The following is a 19,235-nucleotide window of genomic DNA, read 5'->3' on the forward strand; positions in this document are numbered from 1 at the left end:
ACTTTTACTTCTCTTGAAAATGAATAAATGAAAGACAAAGAAATGAACTGAAGTCTGAATCTGGGTGTGATCTACCTACCAGCGTTCTATATGCCTGGATAAAGTGCATATGAAAGTGCAATATTTGGACAGTATCAGTCAGGAAAATAGCTTCCCTGACCTAAGAAGGGAAACGGCATTTGAGATCCTAGAATCTCTTTTGAGGCTTTACGAAAGAAAATGATCAGATCAAGGGGCCCTACGAATTTTTCAAATGACTTGCCATGCATTAAGAGCTAAAAGGAAATCAATTGCTTAGATATAGTATACTGTAGTAAGCCAGCAAATGTCACATCAAAGAAGTTCCTATATAAATGCCATCTTATGGGAGTCTAAACGGACTTAACCTTCTGATATTGACAATGGCCAAGGGAATTTCCAAGAGCCCGAGTGACACTTTGGATAAAAATCGGTAATATACAGCATTCAGTATAAATTTCCTCTCACCCCATGACTCTGTATTCTGGGGTCACTTTTATCATTTAGGAACTTCCAATCCCTGGAGTGGTAACAGCTGTAACACAATGGTTGCCTTCTTTGGCTCCAGTGTTATTTTGTGACCCATGTCCCACATGACTCTTATAAATTTCCCAATTTCCTATTAACAGATGGAGTCTCAAGACCGCTGTAGCAACGCCTAATCATAATAGATGCTCTTGTTATCTAATTTGTGTGTATTTATTTTTAAAAATAGTAAAATATAGATAAGTCTTATTTGACCCACTTTCCTCTGGAAATTTCTCTTAAATTATTTTTTTTAAAGTTACCTTTAATCGGACTCTTAGTTCAAATAGAGCTAATTAATGACCTGGCTCCCCACTTCCCTCACTCATCCTCCTGCGTCAGCCACACTGGGCTTCTTGAGGTCCTGAAATCCTTCAAACCTGCTCTCAGTTACAGGCTTTTGCATTTGCTCTTCCCTAATCCAAGAATGCTCTTCTCAGACGTAATTGTGACCTGCTCCTCCTGCCTTCAGAGCATCTCATTAGGGAGCCATATCTGACGACCCTCGGTACTATTTCCAGGGCTCTCTCATCCCTTCAGTCTGCTTTATTATTCTCCACAGCACTTAGCATCATTTGATATATATGTGTTTGTCTGCTTTTAATTGTTTGTTTTCCCACAAGAATTTAAGTTCTCCAAGGACAGAGACTGCTACGTTCACATCCTTACCCTTAGTGCCTAGCATGAGGTAAGCACCCAATACATAATTGCTCTATCAACGAATGGAGCCAAGTGCCCTTTTTTTTTAAACTTTAATGTCAACCAATATTATAGCAGTAGATTGAAGTATAAGAGGAAAAACAACATTTTCTGCTCTTCAGTATTTCAAGGAAAAATTGACATTGTAGTAGGGGGTAAAATAATTCAACAGAGTCACAGATAAAGTCATACTGAGAAAAACTGATAAATTAAACTTAGCCACAGGCGCCCTATTCTTCCCTCTCAAAAACTGTGGAGAGTGTTCCCGGCAAGACTCTCCATGCCAGCTCTCATAGCAGTGACACACAAACCCACCCTTCATGTCCTTTATTGTCCTCAGTTTATTGCCTGGAGACACGGTGAATCGCAAGCTCTTATTTAGGACGTATTTCTTACTGCTACTTTCAGGCATGTGCAGATAGGAGGCAGATTCGGGTCTTTTTCGAACGCATCTCCCATTGTTGTTACAGAGGCTTCGACTGCAGAGTTTGGCTGCCATGGTCACGTTAACAGCATAATGGCCCAATGGCCCTTGGATAAACTTCTTCACCAACAAGCAGGTCTCCTGTAGGAAAAACAGAGATCTATTTAGATCACTCTCATAATGTGATTCCACTATCCTGACGTTTTGTTTTTGGTAAGGCTGAGGAGAAAGAGCATTTCAGTGGATTAATCATTCGAATGAGAGACTAAGCCCTTATAAAGGCATATACGTGATGAGTTCTTAGAGACGCTCCTTAAAGAGGTATTTATAGTAACACTTTAGAAAGAAAACCATTAATATGGGATGTGTGCCTTACTATCAAGAGTAGATTGTTAATAAAAGTTTAGATACATATTTTTTCCCTCCAAGGAGCATTTCTGTTATTGATAATCAGAAAATGAATCATTTTCGGGGAATCCATCCTCCTTCGTGTGAATGAAAGGCTATTTATTTTTTAAATTTAGTCCTTTTTTCTTTGTCACATATATTATATCATTTAATCTACCAAAATTCTTGCAGAGTAGATTTTATTTCAGTACTGTTCTTTGAGATGGAGAAACAGAGACTCAGGGAGGTTAATTAACTTGCTCAAGATTACACCCCTAGAATGTAAAAATGTGAATTCTCAAGGTTGTCTGATTGGAAAACCTGCGCTCTTTTCTACACTGCTACCAACCACAGTGGCTATTACAGAGCAGGTGCTCGAACGATGTTAGTCCCTGTAGTCTCTGAGCTTTGTTAAAGTCAAGTGAACAGAAAATCAACAACCATTTCTCTCCGGCATGAAAAGTTAAAACAAAACCCAGTATTTAGAATATGCTTGAGATGGAGAAATCATGGCTTACCTTTGAATCAGAGTATTCATAGCCTCCCCACAGTATTACTCCTGCTGCCCCCAGTGCGACGCTTTCACCAATTGTATGTACTAAGTCCTCCTAGAAAAGAGAGGGAACACAAGTAGTTTCTGCCAAACCATATTCAGTCATTGACAATTCAGTAATAATCTCAGCCCATCAGCTGTGGTAAAGAACACGTTGAGATCAATATGTTTGTTTCTAAAACAAAGGACTATAGAGCAGAACTGGAAAAGGTTATTCTGCCTGAGATACTTACATGATAAATATTTATGATGTTCCAGGCAATATCCTAGACACAGAGAATAAGAAAATGAAACAGATTCCAGTTCTTGTCCTTGGTGGGCTGCTTTAGTGTGATGATTGAGACAGACGTGTATAATTACAGTGCAATAAGTTAAATTCTACATTAGCACCTACAAGACATACGTAAGATTAGAGGAAGTGCTTAGTGCTGCATAGAAGAGTCCGGGAAGGCTTCCTTCAAGAAGAGGAATTTCAGATGGGTCTTTGAAAATGAGTATAAATTGATAAAACAGACTAATGAGAACAGAGTTTGGTATCCAGTGGGAAGAGAAATGGCAGAGGCTCATGTGTAGGAAAAAGCATGGTCCATCCAAGAAGTGCCAGTAACTCTTATGGTAAAAAGCACAGAGGACTGGGGGAGAAATAAAAGCATCTCAATCCTTGTGTGTATGTGGGATCCAAAAATAAGAGTCTGCTATGCTATTTTATTTTATTATGCTATTTTAAAGTATTAGGACTTAAGTACAAAAGAAGTTTTAGTACTGGAAAGCCACACATTTGTAACTTTGATAGGAATTTTTGGCTGTCCCAGAAAAAAACATATTGAAGGGGGAAGTCAAGATGGCAGGCAGAGACCCCACTTAGGAGATGACAGAAACTGTTCAGTGAGAAATGATGAGGGCCTCAACAAAGGCAAGGTGAGTTCTTACAAAGCAGAGGGGATGGATTGTAGAGTCATTTGGAAATTAAGATGGATAAGTGTTAGTTATCCATCTTAATCCAAGGGAAGGGAGGCATCCAACTGACTCTCAAGTTGGGAAAGTAAGTAGATTATAGTTCATCAAGATGAGAAATGGAAGAGGTTATGTTCATGATTATAGACCAAGAGCAGAGAAGCAGGAAATAAGGAGAGATGAAAGACAGAGGGAAAGATTGATGGATAGTCTACATTCTTTCCTTCCCTGCAAGATGTGGAGAATCAGGGATCCAGTGCAAAGGCAACGTGTTCAAAGGCCCGGATAAGAAAATGGCCATGCTCAGCAAAGCTCCCCTGCATTAAATGACATCTCCAGTAACACCAGCACTTGTGTTTCACAACTTGTCTAAGTAATAAAATGGGAAAGAAAATCACTTTTCCAATATACTAATTAGTATTGCATACCTTAAATGAAAATCAAGTCTCTTGTTTAAATTGAGGCATTTCTGAAAGAAAATATCCAGCAGAGTTGGTTTTAAGTGATTTCATAATTATAATACGAATAACATAATAAATGGTATGATAATGTAATGTTTAGACAGTAAGTGAGAAAGATCCATGATATCTGTTGATCTGTGAAACATGCAGGGCAACAGGATAGTATTAAAACACTTCATTATATTATTACTCAGGTAATTCTATAGTTTTCATTTTCTGAAGTAGAGCTCAGAGGCAATACTTAGCCCATAATTTACTTTGAAAATCAAATAGTACAAAAAAAGGGACGGTTACAACATTAAAATATGGTTTATCTCATTCTTTCACTTTCTATCAAGACAAACTATCTGACTACATGGATTAGTGTTATTTTCTACTCTTATTATTACTAATAGCATATTGTATCTGACACATGGTAGGCACTCAATGAAAAATTTTTAAATGAATAAATATAAATAAATAGTCTTTTTCCCAAAAGGATTTGAGAAAGTGACATGGTTTGAGAGATCTGTTTCGTGAGGAATAACTTATCAAGAAGACTTTGTAGGTATGACTGACTAACATCTTTAAATACCTGGAGAACTAACTTTCGAAAGAAGGATTTGATTTATTCTATGTTGCACTGTAAATTAGAATTAGAACTAGTAGTGGTATGATGTTATCCAGAAGCAGAGTAGACTCAACACACTCAATAACTTTCTAGAAATTAAGATTGTTCCCAAAAGGCAGTTTTCCTTCTGCAATAGGGAGACCCCCATCAAAAGATGCTAAAGCAGAGCTCAGGTAAGAAATGTTTGGATGAGTGGTGGATTAGATATCTCTGGGATCCTCCAACTTTTTGTCATAGTGCTATGATTCTTTTCCTCCTAAATTTCTTGAATGAACATTCCATTTTGAATAATACAGAGTAATCCTGCAATCATAGAAATGTCAGGTCTAATCAATCAGTGTTTGGGTCAATAGATTTTATTCTAAAATTTTTGAGGAAGAATTGATACGGAGCTTAAATGTCTTTATCTCAAACACATGTGATCTAAGAAGATGAACTGTATGTTATCCATCCAATGGCCTTTCTTCTGTGTTGGGTACTGTAATAACAGGATTGTGAGTTCACAGGTATGGAGGGAGATCAAAGGGCTTTCTCACCCAGCCACCCATTCAATGAGTGAATCCCTACAACAAGGTCCTGTCTAAATGACAATCTAGCTTAAGTTTGAACACTTCTAAGTGTCTATAAATTCATTAACTTCCAAACAAGCTCATTCCCACATCTTTGTGCTTCCCAACTTGTGTTAAGTCTAAGGGTAATAACCTACCTATTTATACAGATCACTTTTAATGCCTTGACACTCACCACTAGATCACACTGTGGACTCTTAGAGATAAAATTAACAGAATCTATGCTATTTTTCAATTAATCTAATCAACCAAAGCAAAAGTGCAATATATTGAAAATATCATTGGTTAATAATTTACCCAAGCTCTATTTTACACATTTTTGATTTAGTAATTTGCTGCTACTCTTTCATATTAAAAAGCTGATTCTGAAATTTCCCCCTGGTTAAAATCAATCTATCTGTTACATGATTTAACTTAAGCTTAACAACTTAAGTTGCAGGGAACCCCTGTAAATGCTAAACTGGTAGGAATCATCATCTAAAAACTCTAAGTAAACATTGAATTGTCACACTTTCAGAATTGGCTTGACATTTGAAGAAAGATATAGCTTTAATAATAGAATAATGTTCTATTGTTAAGAGAAAATAGCTTCCTAAAACATTTTTTTCCTAAACTTTACAGAATCATTCAGCTAAATTTCCATTTTTTAATGTGTGACTGTATTTTTTTCTTACCTGTGACAGAGCTTCAATACTATGCAAATAAAATGGTCTGGAAAAAATAAAAACTGGCAAAACATAGTCATGTCTAGCCATGTCAGCAATTCTCATGGCTTCTCTAATTCGATAATGAACAAATTTCAAAGCATTTAAACTTGACTTCAATATTTTATCCAAATATATTGAAGTATAAAGAGCTGTGCTTTTTCCCCATAGCCACTGGAGTTGGTCATTGCGGAAAATTTCATCACTCGGGCATTTACCTGTGTAGGTCTGTGGATTTATCCTATAATCATAATTGTAGCAGTCTGGATAGAGATAAAAGCCCCATAAACATTTTGGTCTCATTTCTAAAGCCAGTGTGAGGGTAGCATTCATAATACTCCTCCCAGCATTTTCAAATTCCTCTTGGGCAACTGTTCTTACTTTCATTGCTGACCAGTCAGGATGGTGGCTTCTAGTAAAGGCTAAGGAGTAGTTTTTATATATTGTTCTGTCGCCCCAGTTTCTGTCCCATTGCGGCTTCCAGCTTTCCCAGTCAAGGACAACGAGACCTTCAGACCTCCACCAAGGGACAGCCTTGGCAATGTCATCAGCGGTCTTCCGTAGGTGTTTGGAAAGGCTCATATTCTGTGGTATCCCTCCATTAAAGGGTTTCCCATCTCGAGAGAAATAAGGATAGTACCCTAATTCATTGGGGTAAAGAATGGCAATTGTTGATCCACTCTGAGTCTCCAAAGGGTTGGATATAATATTAAATACGTGAAGGTTCAGATCCACACGGAAGAAGTGCTGACACTGCATTGTTGGGGCAGCCCAGAAAATGTTGAAAGGTTGTCTCTTGATCACCGGAGGCATTGCTGGCTTGAGGGCCGAATGAGTGAACACCGTGGAGAGCAGCAGCAGTGGGAACTGTGCCGCCCACGGGTTACTCATGGCTTGTAGTCTTCACCATTACAGCCGACTCCTTAAAAATAAGAAGAGGGAAAACAAGTAGACATGATGCAGTCAAACGTCCCTTCAGTGTTAGGGTACACGGTGGATAGCAGATCAAGTAAACTCATGGGAGTGTCTAAGCTGTTAAGTGGTACAACAAAGGATTTCTGAGATTTATTGATATCTTGGCCTAATTTATTATTTTGGGGTGGGAGGAGGTAATTCGGTTTATCGATTTATTGATTTATTTAATGAAGGTACTTAAGCTTAACTTATACTTTTATCTGAACAGGAAAGAAAAATGAATTTTTTTAAAAAAACTGGAAAAGTGGGAGAAGAAATCCTGTCAATAAAACCTGCATCTATGCAAACTCCTACCTACTAGCTCTTCTGGTTTTAATTTCCTGTAATTCCAACTATATTGACTTAAACCACCCTGTACTGACAAACCTTGGGTTTTAAGGGGAGCTAGGAAAAAAATAGCTCCTAATCCATTATTAGACAAGTGACCCAAAACAGGTCCTGTTGAAAATTAACAAATATTGGCATTTTAACCAATATTAAATCGAACAAAAAGAAATGTCAAATGGTACCAATATTAAGTAATAGCTTGCTTGCTTGCTGTTTGAAGTGCACTGGCTTCAAAAGTTTGTTCATTTGTTGGTTGGTTTGTTTATAAAGGACAGCAGTTATCCTTGGAAATAGCACAGGTTAAAATAGAAAACAGACAGAAATGGCACTTACATATGGTAGATTATGGATTTTGGTGCTTTCATCTTTTCTCAGGTATATAAATAAGCCTAAAAACCTATAAGTTGTTTAGCTTCTTGGTCTTCCCGTGAAGAAACTGGACTATATTTTCACCAGTCAGTTCCCTTGGCCAAGTCCCTTCTAAATAGTCAGTTGAGTCAAAAACTGCCAAAGAATCTTCCTAGACGAGGGCTGTCTAATGGTGCATTCCAGCCAATGAGATCTCAGCATGAAAGCAGGATGGTTGAAGTTACGAATCAAAATTATTTCATCATGTAAATATTCTTTTTAAATAAAGGAATCACAAATTTTTCTCTGATGCAATTAAACTCGGTGTCTTTTTAAGAGTCAAACATTACTTTTTGGGGGGTAGTAGCTCTTGCTGAATTTATCTAATATATTAAATGTAGGAAAAGACCAAAATTTCATTTTAACTCTTGCAACATGGCACCCCAAGTTTATGAAGAATCTTGAGTAAGTCATATGCTCTCTGTAGGCTGAATTTTTATCAACAGCTGTGAATGATAATATACTCTTTTAAATAAAGTGGGTATTATTGATACAATTGACTTTATGAGGATTTTGTATTATGGTACCAGATGAATCTCTAAGTCACCAGAAAGACTCCCCTTCCTTTATTTCCTCAACCACCAGATCTTAGGGTAACCCTCCACCAAAAAAAATTAACAGTAAACCTTTCTTTTATGTCATTGTCTAGCATTCAGGGAAAATGTAAAAGCACCTATTATATATAAATATTACTCTTAACAGCCTTCTTCTCATGACAGCATGTACGGTGTATGTGGGTGTATATGCTTAATAAACTGTGACACGAAAAAAACTGTCAAATGTCATGTCACATTAAACTTTTTAGAGATAAAGGTACTAAAAAGCCAAAATATTGTGCTTTAATAAAATCCAATTACGAGCTTACTTTTCTAAAAGATTTTAATCATGTTTTCTAAATATATATAAAAGTTACAAAGTTACACCCTCTATCTTTTTCACTAGCCTATGGAAAACTTATTACTTTAGCGTTAGCTTGGTCCTCAGTATGCATTTTATAACAAGCTTCTACTATAGTAACAAAATTATGCATTATGAATTGTTTGAATTTTTAAATATTATTATTTACCCATGATGCTTATGGAGATTTTATTTTATTTTCTAGCCATTTTTATTATTGAGGATATAACACTAGATTAAAATTTTCTGACTCATTTTATATATATATATGTATATATATATACACACACACACACACACACACACACTTTTTTTTTTCCCCAACAAATCTTTCTTGAGCATCAGATAAGTTTCAGGCAGAGAGCTAGGTCTAGTGATGCAATGGTGAAACCAACATTGCAAAGAGTTATAGATACTTAAATGGGGGATGCAAAACCATAAATCTCCCAGAAGATAACACAGAGAAAATCTAAATAATCTTGGGCATGACCATGACTTTTTAGGTACACCAAAGACACAATCTCTGAAAAATAGATTTGATAAGCTGGACTTCGAGAAAATTCAAATCCTCTGCTCTATGAAAGATACTATCAAGAGAATGAGAAGACAAGCCAAAGACTGGGAGAGAATATTTGCAAAAGACACATATGATAAAGGATTTTTATCCAAAACCTACCAAAACTGTTAAAATTCAATGATAAGAAATTGAACAACCCAATTAAAAAATGGGCAAAAGCTCTGAACAGACACCTCTCCAAAGAAGATATACAGATGACAGCTAAGCATATAAAAAGGTGCTCAACATCATATGTCATCAGGGAAATGCAAATGAAAACAATAGTGAGATACCACTATACATCTATTAGAATGGCCCAAATCTGGGACACTTGCAGCACCAAATGCTGGGGAGAATGTGAAGCAATAGAAACTCTCATTCATTGCTGGTGGAAATGCAAAATGGGACAGCTACTTTGGAAGACAGTTTGGCAGTTTCTTGCAAAACTAAACATACTCTTACAATACAATACAGAAATTATGATTAGCAGTATTTACACAAATTACTTAAAAACATGTGTCCACACAAAATCCTGCACAAAGGATGTTTATAGCAGCTTTATTCATAATTGCCAAAAGTTGGAAGCCACCAAGATGTCCTTCAGTAGGTAAATAAATGAATAAAATATGGTACATTCAGGCAATGGAATATTATTCAGCCTTAAAAAAGAAATGAGCTATCAAGCCATAAAAAGGCATGGAAGAAACTTAAGTGCATATTACTAAGCGAAAGAAACCAATCTGAAAAGTATTCCAAGTATATAACATTCTGGAAAAGGTAATGGAGACAGTAAAAAGACAGCAGTTTTCAAGAGTTAGGAGGGAGGAAGGGATAAGCAAGAAGAGCACAGAGGATTTTTAGGGCAGTGTAACTACTGTATGTGATACTATAAAAGTGAATTCGTGTCATTGTGCATTTTTCAAAACCCATGCAATGTACAACATCAAGAGTTAACTCTAACGAGAACTATAGACTTTGGGTGATAATGATGAGTCACTCTGAGTTCATCGATTGTAACCCATGTACCATTCTGATGTGGGATATTAATAGTAGGGGAGACTGTGCATGTGTGGAGGCAGCGGGTATATGAAAACTGTGCTTTCTGCTCAATTTTGCTGTGAACTTAAAACTTCTTTAAAAAAAGTCTATTTAAATGGAGGGAAAGTTATAGATACAATTGTATTCATGGGAGCTAGATTTGCAATAGAGAAAAGCTAGAAACAGCAAACACACGTGATCAATAAGGACTTTGTTAAATGTATTATGAAATATCTTATGTAGTTCCATCAAATAGTATGAAATATTTTTTTCCCAGTTTCTCATTGTCTTTCTAATTTTTCTCTTGTTTTGCCACGAAAACCTTAACAAGACAAAAGTCAGCTTTAAAGATGCCTATGGAGTAAACATTCCCTGCTTCTCCCTAAGCCACTCACATCCCCTCTTTCACCCTGAAGGGTCCAGCAGCAGCCTAGTATTTGGGAGAAAGACACTGGAAAGAAGCAAAACACACTTCCCTTCTCTCGTGGCAGATATGTTCCCAACGAATTTAAGCCAAAGGAAAAAGAAAAAAAAACTAAACTTGGAATTTAACTTTATAAACTTAACTAGTGACCTGAGTGCCAAAACATGGCCATTATAACTAGGGAATCCATGGATGATGCAACTTTGAGGGGTTTGGTCTGATATTCAGTTTAATCTGATGGCATGTACTTCAGTAAGTCAGGGTTGTCCAGTAAGTAGCGAATGGAAGGGCAATGGTCCCAAACAGCAATGAGGAGACACCTGTTCCTTCCCTGTCCAATAGGAGCTGACAGGTGAGAGAGAAAATAACCATCAATTAACAACACTGCAGGGGGAAAGGTCCTGGAGATGGATGGTGGAGATAATTGCACAAAAATGCAATTGTACTTAATGCCACTGAGCTCTACATTTAAAAATTGTCAAAATGGTAATTTATGTTGGGTTATTTTACCATAATTAAAAAATAAATTTATAAAGAGGGCTGCAGGGGAAACAGAGGACAGCCAGTTTTCTGTTACAGCAGGAAAGTAAAGAGACCATTCAGAAAAGAGGTGTATGATCTAGGGGATTTTGTTGACGGCAGATTTTAAATGACAGAAGACATAGTGGCCAGGTAGGCCAGGTCGGCCAGGTCAGGGAGTGATGTGAATCTGGCTCCATGAGAGTGTCTAGAGAGGAAAACACAAGTGATAAAAATAACCTGGGAGTTTGGACTTTATGTGCTTAAGGCACGACGGAATGCGTTCTGATGGAGTCTTCACGGGAGGTAAACAATCTGTTCCAATTATAGCTTGTTTGTCCTTGGTATCTCAGATATTTTGTGGTGGGAAGTATTGGGGAGAGAATGCCAATAGCATTCAGAGTTCTGTGGGCCTCACTTTCAGTTCTGCCAAAGACAGTGTCAAACGTGAGAAAGATGTGGTTTTACCCAGGTTTTTGTTATACGTGTTCTTCAACTGAAATGTGAACCAATTAAGATGGTTCTAAAAATACATGTGTGTATGTGCTGGCATAGCTCCAAATTCATATGTTGTGGAGATTTCATTCATTCTTTCCAATCAATGACGGTAAATCTTGTGATGTCTCCCAGAGAGAGGTATTTTTCACATATGATGAAATCAACAACCACTAAGTTCAATATAAGAACACATTATCAACTTAGGATCCAGTAAAAAAAAATCTCTCTGGGGTTTACAACAAGTTTAAACCAACAAAGGTTTATAATTACATCATAGAGCCTCTTAAAATGTGCTATGGGACATTCCAGGCATAAATGACATTTTCTCTCAAGGCAAGTCTTGTTTGTGTGAAAGTTGGAGCCCCATAGAAGGCATACAACATCAACAGATTTTTATTTACCCATAGGTTATTTATGGTTTTGATTTTCTCAGAGAGAGTAATAGTTTTCTAAAAAGAAAAACGAATGAAATAATGATTAAAGCAGCTTAGACTCAATAGAGCACTTGTTCACATTCACCCATATTTCCAATTTCTAATAAAATAACGTCAGGTCAAATTCAAATTATTTATATTTCCTACCAAAAAATAATAATAAAGAGGTAAAAAAAATTCTGTAAGAAGCTTATGACGGTGCAGACTTAGATTTTGGTTTGCTTACGTACATAGATTGCCACTGCATCAGTCCAATGGCCTCTTTATTTAATTAATTTAGCAACATTAATATTATTTCCTCCAAAAGGTCCAGGAGCACGGATGACTGCAGAACAACCATTGGATCAACTGAAGGACTTCCTAGGGACTGGCTGGTCCCTTCCATTTCCCTAAATACCAGGAGCACATGGCTGGGGCTTTTACATGAAGCACACTCTCTAAAGAATGGTGGAACTGAAAGAGCCAACCCTCAAATCACATGGTTGGTTTTCCTGTCAACCGATCCCCAAACCTAGGCTCCATCCGAGAGTCACCTCATTAACATAACAAAAGACATCTTTATTACTCCCACTGCAGGAAATTTCAAGAGTTTTAGGAGCTCCATGACAGATATGGGAGGAAAATCAAATATATATTTCTTACTATAACTCACAATACACATTTTGGACTGCAATGTCTTCCTGGTTCATTGTTCCTTTTATGTTATATAAAATCCATCTCTGTCCTTTATAATACTCTTTGTCAGGAAGTCCACCTTGATTTTAAATTAGCTACTCTAGCTTCCCTATGCTTACTGTTTTCATAGTATACCCTTTCCCATCCTTTTACTTCCAACCTATCTGTGTCCTTTCATTTAAATTGTTTCTTTTATAGGCAGCACGTAGTTGAGCCTTGCTGTTTTAATCCAGTCTGACAATTTCTGCTTTTTAACTGGTATGTTTAGTCCATTTGTATATGATGTAATTGTTAGTATAGTTGATTTTGAGTCTTTGACATTTCTACTTATTTCACTTTATATTTTCTCTTTTTTGTTCATCTGTTGTGCCTTTCTTTCCGTCTCTTGAGTTGATTGAATATTTTTTTTGTTGTTCCACTTTATTTTATCTACTGGCTTCTTAGTTATACCTCTTTTTATTATGCTGCTAGGAAAACCCACCCTCACCTCTGGAAGTGAGAATAGCTTACATTTATAATCTGTGAAATTATTATGCTTGAGGGGAAAACATTTTAATGTCTCATAAGAGTCTGCTGATATAAAGAGATCAATAATGTCTTAGCTATAGCCAAGTGTCTTACTGAGTTCAGGCTGCTACAACAAAGCCTCATAGACTGGGTTGCTTGCAAACAACAGAAACATATTTCCCACAGTGATGGCAGCTGGAAGTCCAAGATCAGAATGCCAGCATGGTTGGGTTCATTGAGGTCCAGGGTTGTAGACTGCCATTGTCTCATATCCTCATGTGGCAAAAAGAGGGTGTGAAAACTGTCTGGAGTCCCTTTTATTAAAGCACTCATCCCATTCATGAAGGCGCCATCCTCATGACTTGATTACCTCCCAAAGGCCCTACCTTCTAATATCATCACAGTGGGGGTTAGGATTTCAGTATGTGAAGTGTGGGGGCATACATATATTCAGTCCATCACACCAAGGTTCATAGAGATCCTAACACTCGGATTTAACAAATGTGATGGTTTACCACATTCACGGCTGTGCCTGATGCTAAAGGAAGATATCAAAGTCCCCTCCGCCCAAGAGGCCCAAAGTCTAATGTGTGTGGATGGTTGTCTATGCATGTGTGTAGCTACACGTACGAATGTGTGTGTGCATAGAATGGGGACAGGGGAAATGGGGGACATATACATCCTAGTTAAAATACCAGGCAGAATAGCAAGAGCACTAATTTTTTCTCTTTTTTGAAAATAGCTGTTTTATTATAAAATGAATGATCATTGCATTAAATACAGAAAAATAAAAGAAAAATTAAGATGAATTGTATTCTCATAACCTCAAAGATGTTTTCTCCGCAAAAAGGATGTTTCTGTAAGAAATTCTTACAGGAATTTCTCTACATGAAAATCCATGTTTTTACACATCAGAGCAGAGACTCTATTGGCCCTGAGTGTAGCATCAGGCAGTCCAGACCCCAAGGCTCCCTGTGAGCTCCTGGTGGAGCAGACGCTTATCATCAGAGAATGTTCAGGGACACTGGAACAGGAGTCCAAATGTATTTTCTGATCTCCATGTGTCCAGGACGGTGGGAGAAGGCATGAATCTTCCCTGTAGATAGGTTCCTAATTTGTAAGATCTGTGAGATGAATTCAGGCTCCCTGAAAGAAACGGCTGGAGGTGGATACGGGACAAGTATTCTGGAAGGGTAGGTGGATTGAGCTCCTGCATCCAAAGTTTGGAGAGAACAGGTGACAAGCACAGTGTAAGGCCAGGCTTAATCATCTTCTGATCCCTCTTTGGCTCCTCCCTTCAAGAACTTGCATGATCTGGATAAAAGGGAATGGTGATATAGAAGAAAGCACTGTAATTCCTACCGCTACAGGGATCTATAATTTCCCCACAGAATTGAAAGCTTTTCTGCTATCTGGGGAGAGATAAGAGGGTCAGTATGCAGTGGAATGGAGTGGATTGGTAGCCACACAGAGAAGGGCTGGGACAAACCCCTTGAGCAAACTGTGATAATGAGTCATAAAGTCAAAACAAAGAACATTTGAGCAGAAAGAATGCAAAGTTCTGATTAAACCAGAATCTTCCTTCTCCCTTCCTCTAGGACTCCTCAAGGTAAAAATTAGATGGGGCAATCAGTGAAATATTGAATATCTACATGAGGGGTTTCAGAGCACTGGAGTTTGTGTATTGTTACACACGTGAGACATTTATCCTCGATGGTGGGTGAAGTCAGGAAAAATATGTGAATAACCCTACTCATCACACATTTCTTGAGAAAAAAAGTGTCATGTCATCTATGCCATTTACTACTGTGCTTTATTCACACCAGGTGGGTGGTGGCTTGTGACAATCATCAGCTTCGTTATAGATGGGGAAAAGCTACATTTTCTTAACATATATATAGTGTAGTAGGAGTCAGTTCTGAACCACAGTTTAAGGACATATAAATAACCTACAAATTATATGGAGTTGAATCCTTTCCATAATTTAGACATACCCAGAGTACCGTCTGAGTTCAAAACATGAAGACATCAAAGGTGGTTAAGAAAATCTGGATAAACTTCGAGCTGAAAATGTTATTTAAGGCTTGAAGTTAAGCAGAATTTGAACAGACTGGAATTGCAGAGGAATTCCAGATGGAGGAAATACCAAAAGGAAAGACACAGAGGAAGAAAGACAAAGGGTCTGTACAAATGGCACTAGATCCTGCTTTTGGGGATGTGGATATCTCAAGATGGAGAATTCTAGCAGGCAGTTAGGAATTTTTCTACAAGCTTAGAACTGGGAATCTTCCACGTGGAGGAGGTGGTTGACACGAAGGAGGCAAAATATCTACAGAGAAAAGATGAGACCAGAAGGTTTTGAGGATCACCTCAAAATTGAAGAAGGAGAGAAAATATCCAATAACAGAAGGAAAAATCAGAAGTCATGAGAGAATTGGGAGGACAGGACAGGACAGTGTGCCCCAGGATAAGGGACCACAAGCACTGAAAGAAGGCAAAGAGCTGTGGAGGATGAGAACCAAGAACAGACAACTTGCTGGGGCAATTAGATGCTGACAGTGATCTTCAGTGTAGCACTTTCAAAATAGCGATGGGTTTTATGAGTACATCAACTTAGTGAAGGCAGCCTCTTCCTTAGACTCAAATGCATGTGAGTCTGTGTCCTCTTGATGTCTCTCCCTAGAGACCCTTCAGCCAGAGTGAAGAGGAGATTCCTTTTCAAGAAAAGATGCCTGGGTGACGCAGACCTCTCGGCTTTGATATACTCAAGCAAATTTACTCCTGAAGAGCTGAAAGAACAAACTGACACTAGATTTAGAGTCGTAGTAAATAACCAGGTGTGTGGAGCTGAAAATCTTTTAGTCCTGAAATACTAGCAGAGCCAGTTTTGACAGATTTAAGAGCTAGGCATAATGATGGCTGAAACAACAGTATATGACTGTAGATGTTTCATAACCTGAAAGATATATTTTATTGGGAATGGTACTGCATCTTTCCTTTTTTATTTGCTAAGCCATCTTAGTTTTTCAAGCAGTTTGAAAACAGGCATTTGTGAATATTTAGCTTTAGTATCTTTTGTTTCTGTCTTTAAAATTAAAGATTCAGTAGCATGGAAAGATCTGTAGGATGATCCAAAGTGACACATACTCAAGCTGCACTCTTCTGTAGGGAAGTCTTTAAAAGATGGCAAAAACAAAACAAGAACCTCCCAACTTGGGCTCCACAATTTCAGTTAGATTTTAATATTTAGACTAACAATAAGTGTAGCTCAAGAATACACAAAATAAGTAGATTGAACTTGATTTATTATTTCATAAAAGCCCCATTAGTGGATACAAAAAGGCAAGAACTAAATTTAAATTTTGTTAAACAGAGAATTCTCACAAACAGAGGAGGCATCTTTTGATGATATGTAAAAATGAGAAGAATGCTCTCCTTTAAAAAGAACTTTTACCTGAAGATTATGAAAAGATTTACAGTAGAAGGAGCTGGAGTGAAGAGAGGGATATTTTTAATTCTCCAAAATTCCATATGGACATTTAAAATTAGAATTATCAAGCAAAAATATCATTTTATATAATATCAGAAACTTCTGTAACAAGCATCTGGGGAAATCTTTATTTTTGGAAGTATCAAGTATTACATTGGTTGCTTTGGCAGTGGTTATACTTGGAGATTACATGCTCAATTTCTTCTTCCAAACTCATCAATCAGCAAAGTCACTCCTCCTCGTCTGGGGAAGGGTAAGAGAAGAGGCAGAGAAAAGATAAAAGTATTTCTTCCATACTATTCTGGAAATTTCTTTCCTTTCAGGACACAAAAACCATGGGAAAAAAAAAAAATGTGTTCCTCTAATACACGTCTATAGGGTGACCAGACATTTTGGTGCGCTGGGGACAGGCACAATTACACCCATTGTCCCGGGGTGATATTAGCACACCTTTTAATTATCAAAACTGTTCCAATTTGGACAATAAATTATACATGCACCTTATACATGGAGCAGCTGCTCTCTGTAGACCCAGGAGAAGTATAAAACAGATCTTTCTCAACTTACAATGGGATTAAGTCTCAATAAACCCATTATAAACTGAAAATGTTGTTAAGTTGAAAATGCATTTAATATGCGTAACCTGCCGAACATCATAGCTTAGTGCAGCCTACCTTGAATGGGCTCAGAACACCTACATTAGCCTACAGCTGGGCAAAATCATCTGACACAAAGCCTATTTTATAATAAATGTTGACTGTCTCATGTAACTTATTCAATACTGTAAGGAAGAGGGAAAATAGAATGGTTGTATGGGTACAGGATGGTTGTAATATGGGTTGTTTATCCTTGCAATTGTGTAGCTGACTGGGAGCTGAGGCACTGCCACCACCCAGCATCACAAAAGAGTATCTCAGAGTGTGTCGCTAGCCTGGGAAAAGATCAAAATTCAAAATGTGAAGTAGCTTCCCCTGGCTGATGAATATTGCTTTTGCATCATTGTATAAGGCTGAAAAATCATGGGTTGAACCATCGTAAGTCAGGAACTGTTTGAACAGATTGGTGGTTGCCAGATTTGAGGGGGGTGGCGAGGGAGGGGGAGAAATGCCTGAAGGGAGTCAGAAGGTACAAGCTTCCAGTTAGAAAACAAGTCATGGGGGTGTAATGTGCAGCACAGCGACCATAGTCAGCAATACTGTACTGCAGATTTGAAAGTTGGTAAGAGAGTAAGTCTTTCAAGTTCCCATCCCAAGGAAAAAGATATGTAACTATGTATAGGTGACAGATGTTAATTAGACTTGTGGTCGAGATCATTTGGCAATATAGTCAAATTCTGAATCATTATGTTGTACACCTGAAATTAATGTAATGTTGTACATCAGTTATACCTCAATTTTAAAAAGTTTAAAAAAGTTTTTAGTAGGTTTAACAAAATTTCTTCAAGTGTCAGACATGAAAATGAGAAATAATATAAATAAGTGCCTAAATTGATCACATCTTCATGAGCCAACAAGGGATAGGAAATGGGTGGTGAGTAAAGGAAGATGAGTGAAGCTTATTCTTCAAGAAACTTATAATCCAGAGGATGAAACAGACATAGAAAATAACGTTGCATAATAAATTATATTTCAAAATAACACTGAGATTTAAAATGGATGACTATTACACTAGAAAAAATTTTTAAAATGCAGAGAAACAGAGCGACTGCATTCTTAATTAAATCATACCAGATGATAGACTTATTTGATTTTTTAGTACCAAAAGAAAAGAAATCTCTATTTTTACTTTTAATGAATTCATGTACCCAAAAAATGTATTCAGAAAAAAAAATTGTCTTGGAATTGAAGTCAAAGAAAGAACTAATTTAAATGCAAGACGTTCATTGTAGAAAAATATGTCTGATAAAAAGAACAAAAAGAACAAAAAACATGGAGCCAAAATGAATATATAAAAAATGTTTAACAAAAATGTTAACAAAGAGATTCATAATTGCCTTTCAAAGTACTATATGTTCTAAAAGATCTGGAAAAATGAGCTTGCTGATAAAAAAAAAGTAGGGAATTGAAAATATTAGCTAAAAAGGAGCAATGAAAATAAGTAGGTTTTTTGGTACTGCTTTTTAACAAGAAAATTAAAGGAAATGTGCAATTAAGAAATAACAACGTCTTTACCTAAAACTGTGAGCGGAAGGAAGAGAGAAGAATTCACTGAATGTGAATCAAAGGGAAGTGGCATCAATGAACAATTCTGAGTTGTAGTGAGCCTACTGATATACTTAGAGCTAACTGATAAATGCGGATGCCTCACCTGAGTTATTGCAGTGGCCTCTTACAAGTCTCCCAGCTTATGCTCTTGCTTCCTCCAGTCTAGTCACAACATGGCAACCATAGTGTCCTCTGAAAACTTTAAATCAGATCACATCCCTCCTGTGCTCAAAGTTCTTAAATGATGCCCTATGTTCCCCAGGGTACATTATCCTGAAAGGCCCCACGTGATCTGGTCACAGTTACCTCTCGTACTTCCTCTCCTGACTTTCCCCTGGATCACGCTCTAGCCATGCGAGTACCCTTGATGTTCCTACAA

General features: G+C 37.3%; 1 protein-coding gene across 1 annotated transcript; it reads right to left on the minus strand.

Moving 5' to 3' along the window:
- Window positions 1-1,278: 1,278 nt before the first annotated feature.
- LOC102533074 (hyaluronidase-4-like) lies at window positions 1,279-7,703 on the minus strand. Its single transcript, XM_006202334.3, has 4 exons — window positions 7,540-7,703; window positions 5,875-6,826; window positions 2,572-2,661; window positions 1,279-1,807 (listed from the first exon to the last, which is right to left on the minus strand). The coding sequence occupies exons 2-4, from the start codon at window positions 6,793-6,795 to the stop codon at window positions 1,361-1,363; spliced, it is 1,458 nt and encodes a 485-aa protein (XP_006202396.1). The 5' UTR covers window positions 6,796-6,826; window positions 7,540-7,703; the 3' UTR covers window positions 1,279-1,360.
- Window positions 7,704-19,235: the final 11,532 nt, after the last annotated feature.

Source organism: Vicugna pacos, chromosome 7 (genome assembly GCF_048564905.1).
Source record: "Vicugna pacos chromosome 7, VicPac4, whole genome shotgun sequence".
Classification (NCBI taxonomy): domain Eukaryota; kingdom Metazoa; phylum Chordata; class Mammalia; order Artiodactyla; family Camelidae; genus Vicugna; species Vicugna pacos.

Coding starts and splice junctions, on each gene's coding strand:
- LOC102533074 (XM_006202334.3), bottom strand. CDS start 6,795: ATGAGTAACCCGTGGGCGGCACAGTTCCCACTGCTGCTGCTCTCCACG. Junction 2,662..5,874: donor GTATTGAAGCTCTGTCACAG/GTAAGAAAAAAA, acceptor TCTCTTTTCTAG/GAGGACTTAGTACATACAAT. Junction 1,808..2,571: donor ATGAATACTCTGATTCAAAG/GTAAGCCATGAT, acceptor TTTTTCCTACAG/GAGACCTGCTTGTTGGTGAA.